Source organism: Catharus ustulatus, chromosome 9 (assembly GCF_009819885.2).
Source record: "Catharus ustulatus isolate bCatUst1 chromosome 9, bCatUst1.pri.v2, whole genome shotgun sequence".
NCBI lineage: Eukaryota > Metazoa > Chordata > Aves > Passeriformes > Turdidae > Catharus > Catharus ustulatus.
The window spans coordinates 6,358,886-6,380,440 of NC_046229.1; the positions used below are offsets into that span (position 1 = coordinate 6,358,886).

The window sequence follows — 21,555 nt, forward strand, 5'->3', positions numbered from 1 at the left end:
ATATGACAGTTGAGATTGTGTTGGTTTTCCTGAAGCTTCTGGAGAAATAAAATGTGCAATTAGAGCTCTTTGATTACCTGAAGGAAGTTCAACACTTCACAAATTAGTGCTCCAAACTGAAATAATACTTGAAAATTTTAGTTTGCTTCCCAAGAAATGTTCCCAATATGTTTTGATGAAGAATCTGCAAAACAATTGTGGATGTTTATTTCGATTTATTTCACTCTATACCCATGCCAGTGAAAACAGCTGTTAAAATCTAAACTTCCCTACAAAATTCATTCTTTATTAACTTTGCCTTTTGTTAGAAAATTCTCCCATCAAAATAATTTTAAGATTCACAAGAATCTTCTGAGGAAACAAAGGTGGGGGAAAATGATAAATTAAGAAAAATACAACACAAATGCCAGATTTTATTGAGGTACTACATTCACATTGGTTTGTGCACTGAACAGTCACATTTGGCCAAAGACAACCATGTTCATGACATGAAGACACCACACTGAGATGGCACACAGGGAAAGCTTAAAATACAGCTTGGTCAACATGGTGTGCCAAATTCTGCTCTGCTTGACAACTGTGTTATCTCACTGGAATTGCACAGGGTAGAGACAAGAACTTGCATGAAAATGACTGACAGCAGTAGCCAATATGTGCAAATCAAAACACACAATTTCTCAATATAGCAACCATACACAAACACATCCTGGCACAGCTTCAGATTGGCCTCTGGTTATCGACAGTGGTTGTAAGAGCCAGGAAACAACTCTGGAAGAGTGAGTCAGGCTCTCGTGGCTTACAGTCACAGTCCATCCTTGTGGCTTAGGAAATCTCTTGAAGTCACTTGGCTCTGTCAACAGCTTGTTTTGCTGGGGGCTTTGTGAGGGAAGCAGCTCTGTATCTGCAAAATGCCAATAACAGTTATGAGTTAGACTGAACAGGGGAATTTCTTTTTCCCACAAAAAACTCCAGAACCAACAACACAACTCAACTCGTTTCACTGGCACAGATACTTCTTTCCAAGTATCTTACTATATTCCTAACCTTTATCTGGTGAAAAATAGCACCCCTAAAGGGCATTACTGCAGCTATGGAACACTAAGTGCCTCCTCTGGGGGTGTTTGTGGATGGGTAGCTCTGCTGCTGCTCCTCTACTGGGCAAGTGAGGATTTCCCCTTCCATGTGATAAACACACAATGGTGCTAAAACAAAACAAAAAAGGTTTTGCAGATAAAGACACCATTCATCTAACACTTCTATGCAGTGCCTCTTGGAAAATGCACCACTAATATCTACATCAAACCATGCATTTAATTTCTTTTTAATGATAGACATACTTGCAATGTGTGCCTTTAACCCTGAAAGACACCAGAATATACTCCAACTTGAAGAATTTCTATACAAATAAATTGCTCTACTGCTCATTAAAACAGGATTGATTCTGAGGTAAAGCACAGCAGCTGTTGGTACAGATGGGTTTAGAAGCAAATACTTGTCTGGATATGCAAAAAAATGGGACATGCACTGAAGTCTCGCTGGATAATTTCAGCTAACTCAGCTACTGACAGAAGTTCTGAAGCATGAAACCTTGGACTCAAGGCAGATGGCAACCAGCAGCAAGAGCATCCTAACCAGCAAAGAACATCACTTCAGTACTGGTTCATTGAGAGGAATTATGCTCATCTGAATTATAAGTGATACTTTTTGCAGATTCTAGATTATTTTCTGCTGAAGACTCTGAGGATGGTTACACATTCCTGATAAATAAAAATGAAAACCTGAGACATACATGTAAACTTAGATTTGTACCCTTTCCCAGCACAGCCATGTGTCTGACAGCAGTGTGGCCTGGCACTGGGGAGGCAAACCCCACCCTGGGGTGTGCCAGACGCTGATAAATACCCAGCTGCTCAGAAAAGGGATCATCCTGGTACTGAACCTTGGGGCAGCCTCACTGTGAATGCAGAGTGTGGCTCTGGCCTCCAGAATTTAAGATGGATGCTAATGTACTCAAAAGCATCCAGAAGAGACCAGTAAAGCTGGAGAAAGTCTGGAAAGACAGGTGGAAGGAGTGTCCCATGAGCAGGGCCTAAGGACTTTGTTCAGGGACAAGGAGGCTGAGGGGTGACCTCACTGCTCTGTCCAGCTTCCAGAGGAGAGGAATGCTGAGAGAATGCTGGCCCTGGCACAGGCAAGTGCTCAAGGCCAGGTGGGGTGGAGCTCTGAGCAGCCTGTTCTACCTGAAGGTGTCCCTGTCCATGATAGAAGGATTGGAACTAGATGATCCTGAACGTCCCTTCCAACCCAAAGCATGCTGTGATTCTCTGATCTCTTCTCCCTGGTATCCAGTGGAAGGATATATGGGGATGGTTCAAAGCTGCACCAGGGGAGGTTTGGACTGGACATTAGGAAGCATTTCTTTACTATTCAGTCAGCTTCTTCAGTTACACTTGAGGATTTGGTTTCTCCTTTTGGACTCCAGTACTTTGATTGTTATTGTATTTAACTTTTTTAATTTCAGAACATTTCTCAAGGGCCTGAGATAATTCTGAAAGGTGGTTTTAGCCTCAGAGTCTTGCAACCCATCTCAGAGTGGTGTCATTCAAAAATTTTATTCATGTGCTCTTGAGTCCTTCAGCCAAGCTCTTACTACTCATCTGGGATAATGTACCAGACACTTCTCAAGACATCCTTCTTGTCTCCAAAAATGTGCTTGAGAATGAGTCACTGAAAATTTCTCTTTGACTGCATTTTCATAATGATCTGTAATCATGGCCACTTGTTCCCACTTATCTGATAGGCAAAATTACCTTGACAGAGAGAAATTTGATTGGTTTGTCAGGATCTGTCTTCACAAAATCTGTGTCAGATTTTTCTTGGGCATAGCTCAACTATTTAATAATTTAATGTATTATCTCTCTAAGTTAGAAGCAATGCCTTCATCTGCCTAGTTTCTCTCCTTTCCCTTTGTAAAGCTAAGAGCTGTGTTTGCCCTTCTGCTGGAAAAGAGCAGGCAAACAAGCTTGAATTGTATGCTGAACTACACCAGGCAGAAGGGCTCCTGTTCCTAATTAAAACTCAGTGAATTTGGCAGAGGAAATATGCCTGCTAAAGGAAATCTAATTGGCACCTGTAGCTTTCTCCCAGCAGTAGAAATTTATAACCACTGATGGACTCTCTGGCTTAATGCTGCACTGTGAAGTGACTCCCCATGACAGGTGAGAATATGAAATCTGCAACAAGCACATATGAAAAGCAGAGGACAAAAAACGATGAGAGACCTGGAATTTCCACCAACACTTAGCCATATTATGTGAAGTTCAGAAAAGATCCTTGCCTGCTTTTCCATTCTGAATCAGGAAGCCAACAGGCTCAGGCTAAGGACACAGTTTCCTGGATTTAGCTCCAAATGAGGTCTCAAGTATTTTGAGTCTTCACTACAACTCCAGCCTCATTTTGGCAACAAAAAAAGTTGGGTAATTCATCCACAAAAAAAGCTTCCAGATTTTTTGGTCTTTACATAATGTATGCACTCAAACCCTACACAAGCCTTTTGCAGCTGCCTCTCAATTCTGTAAGCAACAGTGGGTTAGCAGGCACCCTATAAGCATCAGCCTCTCTACCATGACAGAAAAGCAGGCAAACAGAAGCATGAGAAAAGAAAAAGCTCATGGTCTTCAGAAAGCAATGCCACATTCACAGAGCTCAGCTCAGCTCAGTACTTGGTGCCTGCCTCAGATATTTTTGGATTTTCTCACTACAGACGGCTTTCTGACTGCAGGATCCATTTTTGTCTTTCCATGGCATTTTTCCCCCACAAGCCATTTCATTTGCAACAGCAGAGAAAAAATGTGTGGAGGTGGTTAGGAGTTTTGAAATGAGTTTTGTTACACTTCAGTATTTTTATAAGGACAAATCAACTTGTTATGCCGATAAAGAGCTCTGAGAAAGATGCATTTGTACTTGGGATGCACAGTGTGGCTTTTTTTAAAGGTACAGGAGAAAATCCATGAAACAGGGAACTCTTGAGTCATTTGTTTTCCTGCTCATCTGAAAACAACTGCTGAGCAAACAGGACCACTTATTTTTCTTGTGACAGACATTGCTGATCTGCAGCTATTCTCACATTCTGTGGCTGTTCAGCCATGAGCTTTCACCCCCTGCAGAAAGTAAAATGCATGTTTCATGCCATCTGAAGTCCTTTGCATTATTCATAAAGTCCTCATAAGTCTGAAGTACAACTCATCTGTGCTGGGGTACATTTTAAACACTATTCTGTATGGCCTGTGCCATAGCCAGTTTGACCTTTACACATGATTTCAGCATAAAAATCAACTTCCTTGTGAGCTAACCCTCTCCAGTTCTGTAGCAGAATTTACCTGGCACTCATTCCTGCATCCCCAGGAAGCAAATGGAAGACTAAACTGGCCATCAGAAACTTCACTGCTTTCAGCCTTTGTCACACAGGAGCCTTTCTGGCAATTCATCACTAGAGAAATTCTTTTGAGTAAGTTACAGTGTCTGCTTCCTTGGTAAGCTCTGGTGCACCCAGGACAGCTCAGGGAAAGGACAATAACAGCATAAGGGGAATATAATCTTGTCTGGCACATAACCATGATGGAGTATTCATGTGCCAGTAAATCTAGAAGAGATTTGTCTGGGGAAGGACTCTGTCCAAGTCTCTGCAGATACATCCCTGTGCAAGGACAGCATCAGGGCAGTGTATAAATATATCAGTCAGAGACAGTTGGCTAGTGCTCTTCAAAAAGTTAAAAACCCAATAAAGAATCATTTTATAAAATCCATGTAAAACAGAGTAGAGTATACAAATACAACAGAATAAGATGAAAATAAATGTTCTCATGCTACCTCTGTTCTTCATAATGTTGGTAGAATCCATTCAGTGCCTCTGTCTCTAACATATCGAACTCCCTCTGGCCTCACTGTCTGTAAAACAAAGGCATTTTTAGAAGAATTAACATCATTATTCTTCCATCAGTTGCAAGTAGTAATACATAGATATGCCCACTGCACTAGAAAAACCACTGTTCCTGGAATCTTCTACAATTTTTAGAGGATGAGACAGATCAATTCCATTCTGCTTTGCATTCCTGGGCCTCAGGGAGGCTGCAATTATTAACTTACTTGTATTAAAAAGGAATAAACATCAAAGTAAAGAGCAGTTTAAGAGCAGCACTGTAGTATAAGCTGGGCTTGTAGCAGGAAATCAGGAAGTCTCCTGAAAGAAATTGTATTAAAAATTTCCCACATTCAAGAAAACAGACCAGAAATCTCAAAGTTTCATCCCTCTCCAAACATAATCAGTCCCTGTTGCTTTCAGTGCACCTTCATCCAGTGATCCCAAAGCTCTGAGTGTGTGTGGGGAGACTCACAATATTTCTTTGCAAGTGTTACCCATGTTTTGTAGAAAGATTAAAGTGATGACAGGAGCAAATAAAACTATTTTTACTTAAACATTTTCCCAATTTCCCACAAAATCTTTAGTTCCGACATCTCCCATCTTTTGAGCGTTTGGTTTTGAAGCCTAGTACCATTTGAATACTGTTTTTCAGAGCTCAACTTCATAGATTAATGTGAGTAATAGTTAAAATTCCACTAATACAGACAACTGCTGGGAGCAGAAGGGCAGGAATCTTTTGATTCAGTGCAGCTAAGTCGAGTTTGCCCAACTGACCAGAGTAACTAAAGCAGAGGGAGGCTGCAGTGGATCACTGCAGCAAGGGAGGAGAGATACTCTGCCAGCTTCCATGATCCCTCCTGACAGCTGAGAAAACAATGCTCTACAAGAAAAGACTTTCCTAAATCCACTTTCAATTTAGTTTCTTACCTAATGTTTGTTCTTTCATTCCCTTTCACTTCCTCATTCTGTTTCCATCCTTATTTTCTGCTATTATGCTTCCCATGACAGTCCCCATATCCATGAATAACAAGTCACATTTGGAGTCTCTCCTCCCTTTTCTCCCTTTGCCTGGCTCCCTCTCCATCTCTCTCCCCCAGCACCAGGTTTCTGCTCCCCAGTCCCTGCTCCACTCCTGTCCCCAGGACTTTCTCCATCCCCTCTGGCATTGCTGCCTCCCTGCTCTGCTGCTCTCAACTCCATCAGTCCCATCCCTCTTCCAAAAGCTCCCAGGAGCAATCAGCTCCTTGCAGTTTTCTCCTTTTCCTGCCTGTTCCAAAGCCTCCCCCTGCTTTATGCTGTCATCTAATTCTCCTCATGGAGCTCATCAATCTTCCTCCCAGGCCTCCCTGTATTTCCCATTACCCTTTAGTTCAACACTGTCTTTGACCTCATTTTCCACTTTCCCAAGTGTGGGCCAACACAGAGAGGCAGAAAAGATAAACTTAACTGGGCAGGGTGCTTTTCTCCTAGCCAGTGTGTGGGGAAGGGATTGAAAAATAGGTTCCCTATATCCAAAATGGGATGAAAAGTTGAGAATGCTAATATTTTAATTTAATAAGAAACTGAAGCAAAGCAGATTGGGAAAGGGGAATTATTTGTTACTGAGGTGTTTTGAAAGCTGCATTTTATTTTATTTTATTTTATTTGAAAAAACTGCTGTTTGGTTTCAAAAATGCAAAAATGGGATGTGACAGTTTAGCATTTTAAAAAATCTGTACAATAGTATTCAAGCTAATATCTTAGCTGAAAACAACTGAGTTATTTCAGCTGGGAAAAAAACAAACCCAAAAAAAGAAAAAAAGCATTCTTATCAGTTTCAGAGGGAGGCACTTTATTTTTGAAGCCTACAGCAGCTATGGGTATATTTGTAGTAAAAACCTGACTCCTAATGAGCTGCAAAAATCTCACTGCTATGAGAAAGTCTATGAAATGTAAAAGCTAAGGATTACAATAAAGACATTTCAAAATTTATTATTTTCTAGTGATGTACCCTTCCACTAAATTTGAATTCAAAATGGAAATTTTCTTAATTTCCTAAAAAAAAAAAAGTATTTTCTTTTCTTTTTTAACAGTTGAGCCCATTTGTCTGATTTTTCCCCAAAGAGAAATCTGAGGTAGATGACTGGCAAAATGAAAGCAGCCTAACTGGGGAAAATTTAAAGCCAGCTACAAGAACACCACACAGTTGAAATTACTCCTAAACCTAGAAGGCAAAATTAACACTCCAAAAGCCAAGCAGTACTTCTGAATTCAAACAGCAGCTTTCTGCTTTCACAACCAATAGTCAGATAATTGTACTGAGCTAAGAAGGGCAATGTGTGAGAGTTTCGTGCCTTTTCATCAAAATACTTGAATATTTCATATATTTGAATCACTCCCCATGAGGAATCTGTAATTAAGGAGAGAAATAGGGACAGGAAAGTCATCTACCTATTTTTCAAGCTGTGTTTTTCCTTATTATGAAATGAAACCATGAACTTTTGCATATTATGATGTCACTGCTTTGAAAGAACAAGGAATTAATAATTTCTATTAAAGCACATTTTCCCCAGCACTTATAATTAATTCACAAGGCCACAATTCTTTCACACTACAACCCAAAGGTCCTTACTGTCTTACTGAATGCATTACAGAGGTCTTCCTGTACTAAGTTTTAAGGGAAAAGTATTAGTTCCCACCATAAAATGTAATTTGCTACTCGTGCTTTGCAGTGGTATGGAACACTTCATCAAAAAGGTCTTTCCAGAGCTGGCAGAAATACCAGGGCAACTCAGAAAATGTGTTTTAAAACTGTTTGGGTCACCAAGGTGGAGAGGCTCTCTCCACCTTTTAGAACTCTGATGGCAAAGCCTGTTCTCAGGGGCCAGCAGAAACGATCACTCCTCTCCCAAGTGTGTGTGCAGCTTTCCCAGAGCCAAGATGCGCCTCTGGATTTTCCCTTTTCTGCCTGTTTACACTCCTTTGCTGACAATCATGCAATATTTACTCAGTGCTCCTTATCTCTTGCACTGTGGGGATGTTCCAGCATTATTCACTCAGCCTTAACAAAACACTTAAAATCCTGTGACTTCCTAGCTCCCCACATTTTGAAGGGGATAAACCTTTTGCACAAAGAGAAGTTTTTTTGTTAGAAGAACAACAAAGCACATGACCAAATTCCCTTTCACCTTGAATGAATACATCATGTTTGCATATTCAGGGCTTGAATATCTTTTTTTACCACTGTTACAGGTCTCCAGCCTTCAAATGGGAGGAACAAACACATCTACAATCAGTTCAATGAAAAATACTTTCTCTTGGAAAGAGCTTAACAAGCAACTGAAATGCAGGATCTTCATTTGTATGTGTTTGCCTGCAAACAGTACAATTTACTGCCTTGCATGTTATACAAATAGAAATGTCTAACTCCAATAACATCTATGTATTCTTCCTTGTCTATACCAATGGCTGAGCTCATTTTTCCTGAAATTCAATGCTCAGATTAAAATGTAAATTTTTGCTAGGACTAAAAGATCCTTAGCTAACTCAATAACCCAATCTGTAATAGTCCCTGCTGATGCTGTGGAATATCAGTGCTGATGCTGTGGAAGACTATTTGTTTAAGGCTAAACAGAAGCAAATTCCAGTTGATACGCCTTTTGTAGAATCAGAAACTTTAATAAAGGGCTTCATATTCAGTTTATTGTTAGATTTATCATCAATCTTGAAATTATTTCTGTAAAAATTCAACCACTCCACTTCTGTATTTAGGAGATCTTGGATGAGCCCACAGAACAATGACTAACTTTTGCTATTATGTGAGGTAGGAAAGGCATAAAATAATCAATTGTATGTTTAATGAGATACAAAACTCCAACCGAGCTAGTGTATTATGGGTGAAATTGAATATAATAAAAAATGCTGCTTTCAAAAATGAGTGCTGTATGAGTGCTCCAGCAATGCAGATGTTGCACAACAGCTAAAGTGTGACACACAGCCTTCATTTAAAGGCAAAATTATGCTACTTCAGCTGAGTTCATACTTAAAACTCATGTTCCTGAGGCCTGCCATTTTCTGAAGCATCTAAAAACTGGTTTAATTTTTTATTTTGTTTTTACTGCTTGTGTATAGTTATCCTGCACTCTGAGAAGAGCTGAAAGATGAGGAGAGAGGCTGTTTTTACTTTCCCCAGGGCTGCAAGCAGCCAACCAGCCATCATGTCAGACCCTCAGCTCTTGCATGACTTCTGTGCAAAAGAAACCCAAGTATGACGAAGGCAAGCACTCAGGCTTGTCACTGAAATCCTGAAACATTTCCAGAGATCTCTCAACCTTGACAAAGCAACCAGCTTTCAATTTCCAGAAACTCACCTCAGCAACAGTCAAAGCTATCAGAATTTGGATGTGAAATAATTGTCATTTGAAGAAGCCAAAGAAGCAGAATAATAAAAGTGAAAAACACAGGATGAGAGCAGTCAAAACTGTGTTTAAATACAAAGGAATTTGTCTGAGCAAAGCTCCAAACCACACAGGTGAAGGCTGGGAAAAAACAAAGATCACTCAGCTTCCCAGCCTCATAAGGTTTAGAACAGTGACTTGCAATGCCTATATGAATACTGGGGGAATTTGAGATGCTGTTCACCTCATGACAGAAGACAGGAACAGCCTTTGCTGCCCAAGCAGGATGAGGGGTTTGCAGCAGGGCTCGAGTCCATACGGAAAGACGGAATTGTTTGGCAGCAGTGATGCAGCAGCACCTGCCTCCTTCCCAGCTCCCCACGTGCCAAACATGTCTGGCACAAAACTAAAAGGCATGAGAAATACAGCACTGCTGTCCTGGCAATGGATTAAGAGCTGGTGCCATAGCAGGAAAACCTGAGGGAAGAAGTTAAACAGTAACACATTCAAAAACATAATGCCAGTTTATAATTAAAACACAACCATCTTGTAGAAGAGCACGAGAGCTTTTTGTTCATCCCACCCAAGAGTTTATTTAGGCTGTTCTAGCTAGCAGGTCTTCATTCCACTCTCTCTCCAGGACAAGTGTGAAGTTTCCAATTTGCAGATTAGTAGCAGTTTGCTGAATGTGTGACTTCAGCAGCTTGCTCACCTCATACAGCTACAAAGAGAGGCTTTGCAGTTTTGACAGTTCTATGAACCACTTTTAAACCCAAGCCTGCGTTCTCTGGAGAACAAAATTAGACCCGGGAGGAGGCTCACTGCTCTTTAATAGGCTATAATTACAGTAACTCATTGGTCATTTACTGCCATAAATATATTATATATATTATTATATATGAGTATAGAAGCATTTTAAAATAACAAGTAAAGAGAAAACTTGAGCTGAGGGGACTTTTTTCCAATAATTATTCCCCTTTTTCAACTTGCTGAACTTCCAGTACCTAAATAAGTATAACATTCCTTCTATTTCCTACAACTTTACTGGTTTTTAGGAAGTCCACAACAAAAGGTGAAACTTATTACACCCCATCTTGCCAAGGAGACTGGCAGTCAGATTCCACAGTGTAGTGAACTGGAGCAGCAGCAGCAGCAATTTCCCCATGTGAGTGGGTTAGTGCTGACTGCATGCACTGCTCCTGCAGACATCTGCCAACACAGTCTGGGCACAAAGGCACGGACTACTGCTACTGAAACAAAGTGGTTCAGACTTCAAAGTCTGGATCCTATGTCAGGAAGAAAGGAAAAAAAAAGAATGAACCCTCTCTGTCACAAGAAAATACACTTAAAATCTCTGCTGAGATTCTTATTCCTAGAATGAATCACTACTGTATGTTTATGTACTCTTGACAGGAAATCCAGAGCAACAAAGTCAATAAGTGTCTTCCTGATAAAGGAGCTAATTTACCCTCACTCAGTATTGCAAACTTTTACATGCTTCCTACTACTAAATAATTATACTGAGCTCGTGCTAAATGTTTTTAGTTTGGAACAGATTTCACAGAGCAGGCAAAACAGCAGGACAGTTTGATTATATCTTGACATTCCCATCAGAAAGAAAACACACCCTGTAGGATTCCTGCACATCCATTTAAAGACAGAGTAAGGCTTCTGCTCTGCAGGTGACAAGGCACATCAATAACAAGCAGTCTTACCTGCTGTCTGTAAGCTCAAGCCAGTATCCAGTTTGCTGCGTGGTTTGGTGCTGATAAACAAATAACAGAGAACACACACAGTGATGATGAAAGCAAAGAGGACCACTGCTGCTATTGACAGGCCCACGAGTGCTCCAACACTAAGAGAGAAAAACAAAAAAGAATTAAGTGTACAAACAGACTGGGAGACCCATTAAAACAATGGTCAAGATGATGTCTGGAGTTTACTTGTACTCAGGCATGGGAGTAACTGTGTGTTTTACTGTAAACTGCATAAACTGCAGTTATTTCACTGCCCTCAGAAGGGTCAATGTCATTGCACAGCAGTTGAACATCTGGCCCTCAGTGACATTTCATGCCTGTTACTCCTGAGTCTGACTTAAAGTGTATTTATGAAAATCAGAAATAACTTCATGGAGAACTGATATCAGCAAGATCAAAAAGTTCTTCAGTGCACACACAGAGGGGGATGCTAGGGTTCCAGGCAGCTCAAACATGACTTAAAGCTGCATTTTCAGTCTGAAATGCCATTTTATAGTATAAAAAGCCATGTTATTCAATCCATATTATTCAATTCTATTAACAACTTTGCAGAGCAGGGTGGAGTACTGTGAACACTGTTGTGCTTTTGCATTAATGAAATAAATCTCCAATCAAGACTGGAGAAATTCTCCCATGATCTTTGTCACTGTAAAAGGAAAACTAAAGTTGAATTACTTTACTCACAATATCAAAGGCATCAAAGAAGCAGGAATTAATTACTCTGGAGGCCAACATACAGTACTATACATAGATTTTATCAAGGTGCCATTCTGCAGGATAAAAGCTGCTTTATACATCTCCCATAGCACACAGTGAGACAGTATATGCATATACAGAAATCTCCCCTGATTTCCAAGGCTTATTTTCAAGTCTTTTCCTAATATAAAATTCTTATGATGAAATAAAAGATCCAATATAACACAGTCTAGCTATCATTTCCTACACTCTCCTGGGCCATTTGGTGCCTTCCATGTTCCAGTCCTCTATTCTACAGTCCATGACAAAGATCCTGACTTTTGGTGAAATTAAACAGCAGCCTTTTGGTCACAGGTGAGGAGTCTGAGGACTGAGAATCCTTTCACTATTGCTCTGGTATATTTACAACTTCGACAGACGTCAAAAGGACAGAAGAGAGACGAATGTATTGAACTCTACAAGCTCCATCTTCTAGTCAGAAAAATGTCTATATATATCACTGCTATCAGGGAGAAGTCAACTCTACTGTGGCCTTGCAAGAAGATGAGAAGAATTGTGCCTTGGGATGTTTTTATAAATTTTACATTCAAGATACTGCAAAGCTTCTCCACAAGCTCCCACAGCACCAGCACACAGATATGTCCACAGGAGAAACTCCTAAAATCAGCAGGTTGAGAACAGCAGCTATCTCTAATGTGGTTTTCATTAATTACTGGTCAAATTCAGTAATGAAGTTTGGGCAACATTTAGCTCCATACACAGCTAAAATAATTTGTTATCAGCAAAATGGTCCTGGAAAGAACAGCTTTACCCTTCTGAAGATTTTTCATGGTATTCATAATCTGCATTAAATAGGATATTTTTATGTATTTGTGCATATATGCACATAATAAGCAAATTTTTCCTTATTGTTTTTCAGCTCAAACAAAACTTGCAGGCAGGCAAGATTCTGCTTACTATGGAATCTGAATATGACCTACACTCAGAGATCTCACCTGGGTTCTGGCCCTATTTTTGCATTTTCACTTGGAACACCTTGACCCAAATAGACAAACTAGAAAAAATACACATTACAGGAGGCTGAAGAGCCATAGAACCATGCAATACAAACAAGGCTCTTCAGAAAGAGTTATTTGTGCTTTTTTGCCATGACAGTACAAGCTTTAATGTAAGATTCCATTTAAATTGCAGTCTGCAGTGCAGGACTAAGGAGGTTGCTCACCATTATCCAAACATTAAGCACAGACAACTGCCCTAAAGCCAAACAGATCAAGTACATACTAATGATGATGCATTTTTCTATTCAGACATCTGTTACTTCTTGATTGTAGCTCTCCTCCATGCAGATGACATGAACAATCCAGCTGTGTATTCCACAGCAAAATGCATCCTCAGTATCACTACACAACTTGTGTAAGATGCTTAGGGAGTTACAAAAGGAAAGGCAAGAAAAACCAGAGGAACTCTCCAGGTCAAAGACTCATCACAGGTTATGTGCTACAAGAAATGTTTCTCATGCTCCAGCAGCAACATGAGAAGATCTCACCAGCATCACAAAACAGATACTCTGATTCCACTTCCTGAATGAATCAGGAATCAGGACAATTTGTACTTACTCTTTTTAAACACACAATGTTTCAATACCAGATTGTTCTCCTACTGCTGAAGCCGTCAACCCACAGAGAGGGTGTAATTATGCTCTATAAGATTAATTTTGGTTAAAGTTTGGGGATGGAGGATTGCTTCTTAACTTTTCTAATTCAGAGTTTAGTATGTCTCCATAGCTCTGCATACTGACATTTCTTAACCAGAGCACAATCTTTCCTGTCTTTTTTTACTAGTTAAAGCTGTTATCAGAAACAAAATACCAAATAACTATGGTAACTTTAACAATTACACTCCTCTGAAAATAAAGACAACCTTTCAGCATGTCCTCTAGATTCTGAAGCAATTACCATGGTGCTGCATATCTGCTTTAAAAAGCCCTTGTTAAGGCATTTTGGCACCTTCCATTCTTTACCTCAAACACTGACTGAAGGCCACCCAGCAGTCTACAGATCTCAGGATGTCTTCAAGATCAGTATTCTGCCAGCAGAGGCACTAAACAAGCAAACTAAAAAGTCCCTCTTGCCCACAGCTGTGGCCTCATTACTGAGCAAAATCCCCTGCATCAACAACCCACTCAACCTCAAAGCAACAATCTGGCATAAAGATGGCAGTGAAGGCTCTGACATGAGCAATGTTAAGGTTGGTAGGAGATCCAAACAGAACTCTCCCAAGTTATTTTCCACATAATGATAGAGCCATAGCACACATTTCACTGCTATTACACTGAGTGCCACAGCCAGGCCTGCAGCACAACCAAAGGCTTCACTCAGCAGAGAGGCTCCAGGCTGAGTGGGTCCATTGACTTGTCTGTCAGTGAATACTCAGCTTCACACACCTATAGTTATTTTTAATTCATGAAATTAGCCCATCCACACCATCAAAAGCCAGGGAAAATTTAAATATTGGCTAAGCAGAGGCAATATTGCCCACTGATAGACTAAAAGGAAGCTCATGAGTCACCCTGATCCGAGTAAATCAAATGTTCCCAATGCCATTGTTGCAGTGACGTGTTGTTCACAGTATTTGCAAAGCACACAGATAAATACTCAGGAGATTGGAAAAAAAGGGCACAGAGAAACAAAAGACTTGCTATTTTGAAAAGCCAAAACAGATGCCTGGAGGTCAGAGCAGCCAAGCAAAGCTTGGCCTTAGTATTAGGCCACTATGGCTCTATGGGTATTAATTACCCATTTTGAGTAAAATCTATATGTGGCTTGGCAGAATTTTAATCAAATATGTATTATTACATGCAACTTAAAAGATAGAGCTTTGGAATGGATATCAGAATTTTATTTGATACTGAAAGAATTCTATTTGATACTGAAAGTTTATAAAAATAAAACTTCACAGAAGAGCGACAAAAATAAATGTAAAATATTTTAGAACAAAGAAACAAAAAGGCTGAGTGAACATAACTGCTGCAGTTCAGTACAAATACAAATGTTCAGCATTTCTCCCCTTCCACTCAGCTTGGGAGGTAAAGCAGATGTGATAACTGCATGTGCATGCACAGCACACTGCTCTGGAGGCTGAGCTGCTCAGTGTTTGGCTCACTGGTGTTTTATAGCATCTGTGTTTTGTGGATTCAAGAGCTGAATAACCTTCTGATGAATTCTGCCTTTTCTTAATGTTGCCTTCCCTGTTCCATGGGCTCCTGATAACTGTAAGAGACAGCAAAATGGATCCTTCCCTCTTCTTTGAGGAAATAAGTCTTTCAAGATCTATGATTTTTAAAAAAGCCAACTATATTATTTTATTTTAAATACCAGAAAAAAGTGTAAGTCAGAAATTAATAATATTATTAATTACAAAGATAAATCAATAATATCATTAATTATATATAATAAATTCTGCTGAAAATATGAAATGTGTCAGAGTTGCTCAATGGTCTATTGTCTATGATAGTCCAACAGCTCCCAGTACAGCAGGTGTTAGGATGTTGTCAAATATTGCAGTCTTTGCAGAAGTGGGAGGGGAAAAGAGGGTTCCATGTTGCTAAGGAATAGGGCAGTGTCTAGCTCTAAACATAGTACAGGCAGTAGAGATTTGGCAAGAAAAAAGAAGAGCATTGGGCTGCAAGAAACCATTGCTTTGGGTTGCCAAGGCTGCAGGCTCCTCCATGAACTGCTTCTGTCAGAGCTGGGTGCCAAGCTGGCCACGTCCCTCCCACAGCAGGAAAAACACAAGGGAAATGTGCAACAGCTCCCTGGAATTCTACCTGGTGTGCCACCAAACTGCACTGATCCCTGAGATATCACCAACCACCTGTGGTGCAGTCAGTCTCTGCTTTCAAATATCTGGAGGGAGTCAAACAAATGAAGATTTAGGCAAAAACCCCAAAGTTCTGGAGTAAAGCAAAACCTAAAACTGCTCCCTGTCAGAGCCTCCCAGTCCTCTCCCTTCCATCTCCAGACTTACCTTGGCTGGTTTGCCTAACTCTAGTTTTAAATCTTAAGCATTTCAAGTCTTAAAAGTTATCCTCAAAGGCTGAAAGAAGCATTTTAAGGATTATTTTATCATATGGCTGTTACCAACCAATATCAGTAGCAGTTTAGTGATCACCAAAACTTTCTGGGAGGCCAAAAAATGTTATTTTTATGTTTTCCTTAAACTCCTAACTGAAGTGTCATGTGGGAATGTATGCAGTTTTCAAAATGATGTAATATTATAAGGTTTCCAGTGTATTAATAACTAAAAATTATTCTTTTTGTTACTGAAGGCACTTACAGGAAGTGGTTCAATTCCAACCACTCAGTAACATTGCTCAGAGAGGTAAATTGTATTTATCCACCTATTTTCTACAATGGACATAGACATTTATGGCAGAAGTTAGGCACAACCAAAACTCCACGAATGGCAGTTTCCATTAGTCCTTTTATCAGCTTAGGACTACTGTAGAAAGAAGGGGGGAAAAAATCCTTAATTTTCAAAATTTGGGCTTAAACTTTTGGGATTGGGCTTAGCTGAAGGCTAAGCAGTCACTTCTCAGACCCTACAAAATCTTTCTAAAGGAAGAGTTTTCAGAGAGGTATTTCATTAAAGCTTCTGCTGGGATTCAGTTCTTGGAGGTAGTTTTTGAAAAGATCAAGCCTTAGGAGCCTTCACTACAACATCCAGATGAGATGTTGTGATGCAGTATTAACTTATTTCTTAGTTTTTCTGCCATCTTGAGAAGGTTTGCTGTGATTAAAACAGCCAAAGGCTATGTAAAAATATAACATGAAAACAGCATGAATATTTGATAGCAGAAGTGTAAAAAAGAACACTTGGAGATGTCTTCTCCCATCAGGGAAGCCAAGTAATTGTGTTTTAGTCACAGCAGTGGATGGCTGGGAGATCCCCACAATCAACCCACTCTTTACACCAGACAAAGTAGATTTTAAATAATAATACATTAGATATTAGACCAGATAAATTAAAACAGTAAGTCCGCAGTACTGGACAGCACTAACTCACAAGCCCTGAGGGATACACGTGGAACTGCAGAGCTGCTGGCCAAGGTGCTGAGGGTGTCTGGTTGCACAGTGCTGAACCTGAGCCTGGCTATGACCCAAGCTCACCCTCCCCAACCATCTTGTTACCGTGCTCTACCCACAGGGAGCTGCTGGCCTTGCAGCTTCCTGACATAAAGTCTTTAATGAAAGGATCAGTATTAGGATGAGGGGAAAACACTGCTGTGATAACCTGCTAGAGTGTCAATGGACAGATGGCTAGAGGAAACCAGAAGACAGAGTTAGATGTCTTAAAAAGCTTTTGGACAAAGCCCTGCACTGAAAGCGAGGTTAAAAAGACTGACGTCATACAGGATTAGGGAAAGATTTTGCTACAAATTTAAGGCTGCTTAAAAGCATAAGGAGCAAAGTACAAGGCTTAAGTGGTCCCTTTTCAGTGTAAAGAAAAGTCACTGAGACTGATTTTTATTCATATCTTCATCTATGACCTGGTGAAGAAGGAAATCTGAGTTTCTGATGATCCTAAGCCCCCACAAGCAACCAAAAGCTGAGGGCAAGGAACCACTACAAGACTTGCAGAGAACTGAGTGAACAGGCAAAAGTGATGTAGTGAGTTTCAGTGTAGATAATGTGATGTGTAAAGAACAAAACCAAGCCTATGTAGCAATAAATTCAGAATGGGCAGTTCTGAACTTGAGAAAAGATTTAGTCTTCAATGACATCTCACTGAAATCATGGAGTCGATGTGAACTGGCAAAGACATCAACAACACATTGGCCACCAATAGAACAGAATTTGAGAGTGAGACTGGAGGCAAGATTTGGCCACTCTGTAGAACCTTGCCACACCCACACCTTGGGCATGCAGCTCCAGGTTTTGCACTTCCAAGATGAGCCCTGTGGAGTGAAAAACAGTATGGATGAGATGGAACCAAAACGATCAGCGTGACATAGCATCTGCCTCAACCATAATCCAAAAGCTGTTCAGTTTGGAAAGGTGAAAGCTGAGAATAGATGCACCAAATGCTCAACATTTTAAACACTGTGCATAAACTGAACCTGCAACTGCTGTTCACCAAATCTCACAATCCTAATACTAGAGGACACTCCGGAAAAGTAGTAGGGAACAGTATAAAACAGATAAAAGGATCTATCTTCAAACAGCAGGTAGTGACTGCTGCCACCAGGGCTGCAGAAGCAAACAGTACAAGCAAGCCCAGGAGGGGATTTGACAAAATCAAGGATAATAACGAGTGGGTAAGAAACACAGCGGGAGCCCCGTGCAGAGGTGTACTAACATCCTGACACGGCCAGCGTGGATGCTCTGGAGCCCGAGGGGAAGCAGGCACAGAGAGCAGCCGGGGGCTGAGTGCAGTTCTCCTGCCGCTGCTGGAGATCCAGCCAGAGCCAGCCTGATCGCGGCACTATCCCGGGAGAACACCAGGCTCATTATCCGCTCCTTCCAAGTGGAAAGTTATATAGTGCTTTATCTCACACGGAAAAGTAACTCAAGTCACCGGGAACTTTGTGGCACGCAGCCTGTACGCGCTCAGGCCCGAGCCCGCCGCTCCCCTCACGCCCAGCGGGCGGGAGACGCTCCGGGGGCTCCGCCAGAGGCACCGAGCGTTCCCCAGCGCTTCCTTACCAAGACCTCGAGTTATTTCCTTCAGAAACTAGCCTGGCACGAGCGAGAGTCTCTCTGGGCTGAAGATGCAGCTCTACCGCTACTCTCGGCGGGACAAAGGCAGCCTGAAAGTGCCCGGCTACAAGTACCTCACAAACACGCACCCGAGCCCAGCTCACACAGCCCGAACACGGCTCTCCCGCCCAGAGCCTCCACCCGGCGGGCACCGCCGCTCCCCTACCTGAGCCACCACATGTAGCTGTGCTCGTAGGGGAAGAAGCTGTGGGGGTCATCGCAGCAGTACTTGACGTCCTGGAAGCCGCAGCAGAACACGGCTCGGGCGTCGCCGCCCGCCCGCGGGCAGCTGAACCCGCTCACCAGCACCTTGTCGGCGTTGAGGTAACTGCTGCACTCGGTGCTCATGGCGCGGCCGCCCGCCCGCTGCCCGCCCGGCGCCTCGGCTCGGCAGCACCCGGGCGGGAGGGGAGGCGAGGCGAGGAGAGGCGAGGCGAGGCGAGGAGAGGCGAGGCGGCTGTGGCGGGCGGAGCCGGGCGGGCAGGGGGCTGCGCTGGCGGCGGGCACCGCCGCGCCCACCGGCCCCGGGGCCGCCACAGGGCGGGAGCCGCTGAGGGGCAGGCGGGGAGGGTGGGAGGGCGCCGTGAGGGCCGGCCCGGCCCGCGCTGCCGTTCCAAAGGCTGGGGCACGACTGTCCCTCAGCGCTGGGTCCCGTGTCCAGCAGCGCTTCCAGGGGTCCCTCCTTACCCATAACCCAGGTGGGGTCTCAGGACAGGAAAAACAGGGAGAGTTTGGGGTGGGATCACACTTCTGTCGGGCTCAGGCCCCCTTAGCTTTATGAAGGGGGGGAAATCTCCAGCTCAAAAACAGGCTCAACACTTCAAGATGCACTGCACAAAGTGAGAGGATGAGTGACAGTGATGTGGCTGGTGCAGACTCTAGAAAAGAGGAGATCAGGAGAAATCAATGAGTCTTGAATACCAACAAAGAAAAAGGCTGGATGATGATGAGATTTTGTGAGAGTTGTAGCTTCATCGCTTGGGTTGTTCTGATGAAATCAGATATAATCAGATCAATTATTTTCATGACAAAATTGAGGATTGACTTATTTGAAATGTATAAAGACATTTCCAAGCGTCTTTACCGATGACCAGAAGGCAGCCTTTTCCCTAACTTAACCTCAGTTATGTCAATGGTGTGAGTACATTTTAGGATTGAATTGTGTGTCTTGTGTTATTTGAGATTAGGAGACCAATCTCCTGTTCATTTGATTCACAAAAACATGGGGATTGTCTCTAATGAGGGGATGATGGTGAATCCCAGCCCAAAAGCCATCAGTTGGTTGCCCAGATCATTTGTATGAATCAGTCAGCTAAACAACATGAGGTGTGCTTGAAGCTAAGAAGTGACAGGGTAAATGTCATGGTTTTGGAGACTGACCCAAGACTTTGTGAAATTGCCAATCCTGTGTTCACAACAGACACCTTACAACTTCCTGAGATGGAGAATTGTCCAGTTCCAGTCTTACAGGTATTAATCTCTTGAAATGTCTTTATGTACCTTGTTCAGTTGCTAATAACTATTTTCTTCCAAAATGTGAATTGCCATCCTTGTGTTTCTCTCTGATTCTCTTTATCCATCTGGGATTGGTTTTCCCTTCATCTTATCCTTTCTTGATCTGTTTCCACTGAGGTTCTGTTCATACCAGAATTCAACACCCAGGGCAGAGTCATGAACCCAGGAATCATTCAGTTCATGTTTTCAAGTGACCATTCCCAAGTCAAGTGGTCAAGAAACTTTTAGAAATATAGAACATTCTTGGTTATTTTTGTATTTCACGTTGCTCTTTTACATTTGGAGATTTTTCTCTCATTAGCCAGAACTCAGATAACTATTTTCCTCTCAGAATTATTACTGCAGTGATGTGGAACAAATAAAATTACCCATCACAGTTTTATGTTCAGTCTTACACAAACTTGCACTCATACTTAATGAGTATAAGGTAGACATGTGTCAGAGTTGGAGTAGAGGTGGATCCTTTGTCCAAACTTAAAGAAATTTGGTTTCAAAGGAAGCTGAAATGTTCTGGGGTGAAAACATCTTTTTTCGTTTGTTTGTTTCGTCAATCAGTATACTCATTTATACCATGCAATCAATTTGTACTTGCTGTGATTACTGGGTGACAATAATTAGTGTGCTTTCTTGCTCCACTTATTTGGAAAGATTTATATGAAACATTTGAAATTACGTTTGTGTTATCTAGCTCAGTGACTGAATTAACTATGTAATTGCTGGTGGATTTAAATTAAAAACCATTCTCTTTTGATGAGACAGGATTTGAAGTGGAGAGTGGGAGGCTCTTCACTGACCTGTGGAACATCTTTTATGTCAGAAGAAAACATCACATTCTTTTATGATTCCAGTGACAAAACACATACGTCTTCCAGTAAGAGTTAGTGGTTTAGATCTCATAAAATGTTCCCCTCTCTTTTCACTATTACCAATATCAATTTAAGTCACTACATAGATGACAAGACCAGTTATCTCTGCTGAGAGAAGAGTGTGTTTCAACCTCACAATGAGGCCATTCAACTTCCAGAGAAACACAGATCCAAGACCTTTGCAGGACACTTGGAAGTAAGAGATAAATTACCCAGGTGTTCAGCAGCAGCTTTCAGAATTGTATCCAAAACAGGATACTTCTGAGCTATCATCCTTGTGAATATGAGTGCCTTGTGCAGTGAAGCTTTAGCTCTAATTCTGGTAAAATGAGTCAACTTTCTTGGGTGCTTGCAACCCAGACTCTTCTGCAAATCTTTAACTGCTTTACTATTACTCACATTGGTTTCCAAGACATTGCTATGGCTGTACTTAAAGTCTGTCTTCAAAAATACTTGGGGCCATGAAACTGCAGCTTTCTCTTTCTCATAACTGCTTTCAAGCCTTCCAGATGAACTCATGAACATGAATACATGTATGTTGTCCACACAATAATTAGAACAGCAGCATTTTTGGTAATCATTAAAAATAGTGATGATCTTAATCTAAACTACAATTAATGTGAAAAGTGTACAGCCTCTTATTTACTTATCCTGACTCCTCAAGAT

At 41.5% G+C, this 21,555-nt stretch overlaps 1 protein-coding gene across 1 annotated transcript; it reads right to left on the reverse strand.

Moving 5' to 3' along the window:
- Positions 1-393: 393 nt before the first annotated feature.
- On the reverse strand, positions 394-18,909 carry SHISAL2A (shisa like 2A). The gene is made up of 4 exons (XM_033068001.2): positions 18,675-18,909; positions 11,013-11,152; positions 4,870-4,947; positions 394-901 (listed from the first exon to the last, which is right to left on the reverse strand). The coding sequence occupies exons 1-3, from the start codon at positions 18,854-18,856 to the stop codon at positions 4,916-4,918; spliced, it is 354 nt and encodes a 117-aa protein (XP_032923892.1). The 5' UTR covers positions 18,857-18,909; the 3' UTR covers positions 394-901; positions 4,870-4,915.
- Positions 18,910-21,555: the final 2,646 nt, after the last annotated feature.

Excerpts from the sequence above, each read along its gene's own strand:
- SHISAL2A (XM_033068001.2), bottom strand. The coding sequence starts at position 18,856 with ATGAGCACCGAGTGCAGCAGTTACCTCAACGCCGACAAGGTGCTGGTG. Across the intron at positions 11,153-18,674 it reads AGCTACATGTGGTGGCTCAG|TGTTGGAGCACTCGTGGGCC; the intron begins GTAGGGGAGCGG and ends TTTCTCTCTTAG. Across the intron at positions 4,948-11,012 it reads CTTGAGCTTACAGACAGCAG|ACAGTGAGGCCAGAGGGAGT; the intron begins GTAAGACTGCTT and ends TTTGTTTTACAG.